The sequence below is a fragment of the Orycteropus afer genome, unplaced genomic scaffold (genome assembly GCF_000298275.1).
Source record: "Orycteropus afer afer isolate SDZICR_OR568_19922 unplaced genomic scaffold, OryAfe1.0 scaffold00006, whole genome shotgun sequence".
Lineage (NCBI taxonomy): Eukaryota > Metazoa > Chordata > Mammalia > Tubulidentata > Orycteropodidae > Orycteropus > Orycteropus afer.
The window spans coordinates 401,709-405,882 of NW_006921593.1; the positions used below are offsets into that span (position 1 = coordinate 401,709).

Below are 4,174 nucleotides of genomic sequence, written 5' to 3' on the forward strand. Positions count from 1 at the left end.
CTGTTTGAGCTGGCACTCAGCTCCTCACCTGTAGAGTGTGTGACCTCTACCCCAAGGCCCTTTCCAGATGGGACACCTTATCTAGATGTTTCCCCTCTTCCCTCGGAGACAGAAGGCAGGGTAGGGGGTGGAGCTCAAAGGGGAAGGAGGTGATTGCAAGAAGCCCTGTTCAGCAATTTGGTTCAAAGAGCCCTATTTTTCTGCCTTCAAGTTTTTAAACCTTAATTCCCACCTCTGAAACATGGGAGAGGACTGGACAACGGCTCATTCTATTACACACAAGGTCGCCATTGGCGCAGTGGTTAAAGCGCTCGGCCTCAAACCAAAAGGTTGGCAGTTGGAAAACCATCGGCTGCTGCGCAGAAATATGTGGCAGTCTGCTTCCGTAAGGATTTACAGCCTTAGAAAGCCTTTGGGGCAGTTATGCCCAGTCCCATAGGGCCGCTGTGAGTCAGAATCGACCGTGGGTAAGGTCACCAGGACTTGGCCGCAAGTAACGACAACCTCATCTAGAGCGCCGAGTGTTGGGATGAAACAGTTTTGCCCGGGTGAAATCGACACGCGTTGGCGGGACAGACGGAGGTCGGGATGGAAAGATGCCCTTGAGTGGGAGTGGGGTTCCAGGGCCCAAGGACCCCCCGGGGAGCGCGCACCGCCGCTCAGCGCCACTGCGACAGCTGCCTCCTGCGCCCCAGACCGCCGAGGGTTAATGAGAAAGTCCCACGCCCCCTTTGACGGCGCAGAGCCCACCTCGCCGAATTTGAAAAGGCGGTCCTGGAGAGGCGTGGGCGCCGCGCGCACAGCCAGCTCGGACCCGGGCTCCGCTGCTCGCTGGCTCGCTCTCTCGGTTCCGGGCCGGAGCCGCGGGGTCCCCGCGGGCGGCCGCGCGCGATGAAGCTGGCTCTCCTCTTGCCCTGGGCGTGCTGCTGCCTCTGCGGCTCGGCGCTTGCCACCGGCTTCCTCTATCCCTTCCCGGCCGCAGCCCTGCAGCAGCACGGCTACCCCGAGCCGGGCGCAGGCTCCCCCGGCAGCAGCTACGCGAGCCGCCGGTGAGTAGCGGTAGGGGGCGGCGGGGACAGGGGCGAGGGCCCGCGGGCGGTGGGGGCTGGGGGCGCGGGGCGGCGGGGATGGGGACGAGGGGCGGTGGGAACGGCAGCCGGGGGGCGGCGGGGGCCGCGGACCGCGGGGGTGACGGTGCCCGGGCTTCGGTGGTCTCTGGCCGCGCCCACCCCCCCCCTTCTTGCTTTCCCACCCTTCGCCTCTTGGACGGCGGGCTCCGAGCTGAGGTGGCTCAGACCTGGTGCCGGGGGCGCGCGCCAGGGGGCGACCGCAGCTGGCTGGCTCAGCCCCGGGACCTTTAGCGACTCACGTGGCCTCGCCGCGCTCACCTGCTCCGCCGCGGCTTTGTGTTGGGGAGCCAGGTCCCAGGGGTCGCCAAGGCCGGGTGTCCGGGTTTCCGGACTCTCCTGCCGGCCCCCAGGAGGCACTGGAGAGGCCATTCCATTTCATCTTCGGGGCTGGGGCTGCGGAGCAGCTGCCGTTGCGTCTCCCCAGCAGCCACTGGCGATGGATCCGCCGCGGGGTCGGAGGAGCGCAACGAGCCCGCGGTGCCGCGACCTACCTCCGCCAGCAGGTGGCGCCCTGCCCACCGCCGGGACGCCGGCTTCTTACTCTCGCTTGAAATTCTCTCAGAAAACTCTAAACTCTCAAGTCAAAGTGGCCAGATGTCTCATTTGCGGAACTTACTTCTTAGGCTTTCCTCATTTAATATCGATTGCAACTCACAGGTTATAATAGCCCTCTAGATTACATACCCTGCATTTTTTTACCCTCCATCTCTTTCGATCCTTAAACCAAATCTGGGTAAGCTCCTTTTGTATTATTGTTCCTTTAACTGAGGAAACAGTCTCAGAGAAAGGCCCCCCCCCCAAGTTCAGGGGCAGTGTCGGGACTCACGGTGTGCCTTCTTTCTCCAAATTCTGTGCTTTCTAGGGCACCACTCTGTGTGTCTTTAAGGAGGAAGCCAAGAGACATGTCCTAGTTCTTTTTTCTCCTTGATCGTTACCAACCCTCTAAGAGGACGACCAAAACGAATTCCGGCCATGTCTCAGAGCAAGGGGGCAGGAATGGTCTGTGCTGGAAAAAGGCATGCATCTAATCGTTGGAGAAAGCAGGACGCAAAAAAACATGAAGGGCTTCTGGAAAACTTTGCATGCAACTTTATTTCCCTCATTTTGTTTGGAAAGATTTACCGGAGGCTTCTGTTAGGGTTATTCTCCAAACACCCACAGCAGTCTGGCCTCTGCACACTTCCATATGAGTAGTCTAAAAAACAAGCTTTTCAAGTTGCAGAATAATATGTATGTATAATATGATCTCATTTATGAAAAAATATCTGACCTCCATCTAGGTATATAAATGTTCAGAGAAGTTTGTAGGAAACCGTTTGTAGCAGCTTCCTCTGTGGGGGGAGGGGTGAAAGAGGACCCCTGTGTTTTGCTCTGTGTGCTGTACCCCGTTTGCATTTTTCACATGTATTTGTGTTATAACTTTTGCAACTAAAAAGTGTGGGAAGGAAAAACCAAAAAAAAAAAAAAAAAAGCTTCTGCAGTCTGGAATAGGCATGCTTAGAGGGGCTGCAGGAAAATCTAGGAAGGATGACTGGGTGGGGACAGGGGTTCTGGGGCTGGTGGACTGGAACTCGGGAGCCTCTGCGGACACTTGGAAGGGCTTGTTTCAGCACAAGCAAAAAGAAGGCCACACAACTGTGGCATTTTCCAGAAGTCTTTCCACCAGAATAGGGGCTGGGAGAGGTCGGATGAGGTTCAGGGAGGATCCAAGTGACCGTGTGGGAGATGAAGCCCTAAATAGCATCCTAGGAGGAAGCAGGGAGCATGTTGCAGATGCTTGAGGTTGAACATCCTGAGTGAAACTTAGCCCTTCTCCTGGAGGCCTGTGTGGCCGTTGCAGGCACCTGGTTCGTGGTTGGCTGAGTTACTGTTTGAGCTGGCCTGGGTGTCCTCCGTTCCTGTGTCTTGTGGGTTGTCAGCCACAGGTGGTCCTTGTCTTTGAAATTCAAGAGCCCCAGAAGCAGAGGGCTGGGCACAGCATTTGACACCCTGCTCTTAGCATCTTTGGCCTTTGATTTGGCTCAGTCTGTGTGTGTACAAGGAGCTCTGACAGTGCCTAAGACATTTGACTGCTAACCAGAAAGTTGGTGGTTCAAACCCACCAGCCACTCCACGGAAGGAAGATGGGGCAATCTACTTCCGTAAAGATTTACTGCCTTGGAAACCCAATGGGGTTCACTATGAGTCAGAATTAACTTGATGGCAATGAGTTTGGTTTTTTTTTTTTTTTTTTTTTAATGTGTGTTTATAGTTTGAAGGAGCTCTGGTGGCGCAGTGCCTAAGGCATTTGACTGCTAACCAGAAGGTTGGTGGTTCAAAGCCACGAGCCACTCCGTGGAAGAAAGACCAGGCAATCTACTTCTGTCAAGATTCACTGCCTCAGAAACCCAAAGGGAGTCGCTATGACTCGGGATCGACTCGATGGCAGTGAGTTTGGTTTGTTTTTTGGTTTACAGTGCTTGGTCCCAGTTGATGGACCAAACGTCAGAGCTGCTTCTGAACAAGTAGTCTGTCTTTATCTCATGGTTATCGCCCCTTGTTGGAGCCTGATTCTTGGACTTGGGTTGTCTTCTGCTTTCAGTGTGCGTGTGTATGTGTGTGCGCACGTGTGCACGCACGCATGTCTAGAGTCTGCCATGTGTGGGGCATCTTGCCTTACTCAGGGGTGCACTGCTTTGGCAGCTCCACATCAGACGCCCAGGGTGGGCCCTTCCATTCAAGTTATTTTAGCAAAAAAGAAGACCCCATGAGGGTCATTTCCAGCAGAATCTTGCAACCCTGTGTGTGGCCCACTAAGGAGTTCTGCCAGCAGTCAAATCATGGAGATGCTAAATAAAAGCTGAAGGGAAACACAACTTAAGTTGACTGAAGAGCGTTACGAAGGCCCAGTCCCCCCAATTCTTTCCCCAAATTCTTTCATTCTCCTCTGCAGCAGGAATATGAAGCAAAGTACTTCCATAAAGATTTATAGCCTTGGAAAGCCAGTGGGGGTTGCTGTGAGCCAGAATCCACTCGATGGCAGTGGGTTTGGTTTTTTTTTTTTT

The 4,174-nt window shown here is 54.7% G+C and overlaps 1 protein-coding gene across 1 annotated transcript in view; it reads left to right on the forward strand.

The window, feature by feature from the left end:
* Nucleotides 1–891: 891 nt before the first annotated feature.
* The window catches only part of COL26A1 (collagen type XXVI alpha 1 chain), a 219,836-nt gene continuing 216,553 nt past the window's right edge, over nt 892–4,174 (forward strand). The window contains exon 1 of the mRNA XM_007942321.1: nt 892–1,049. Coding sequence (XP_007940512.1) covers nt 892–1,049 — 158 coding nt within the window. The remainder of the gene's footprint in view (nt 1,050–4,174) is intronic.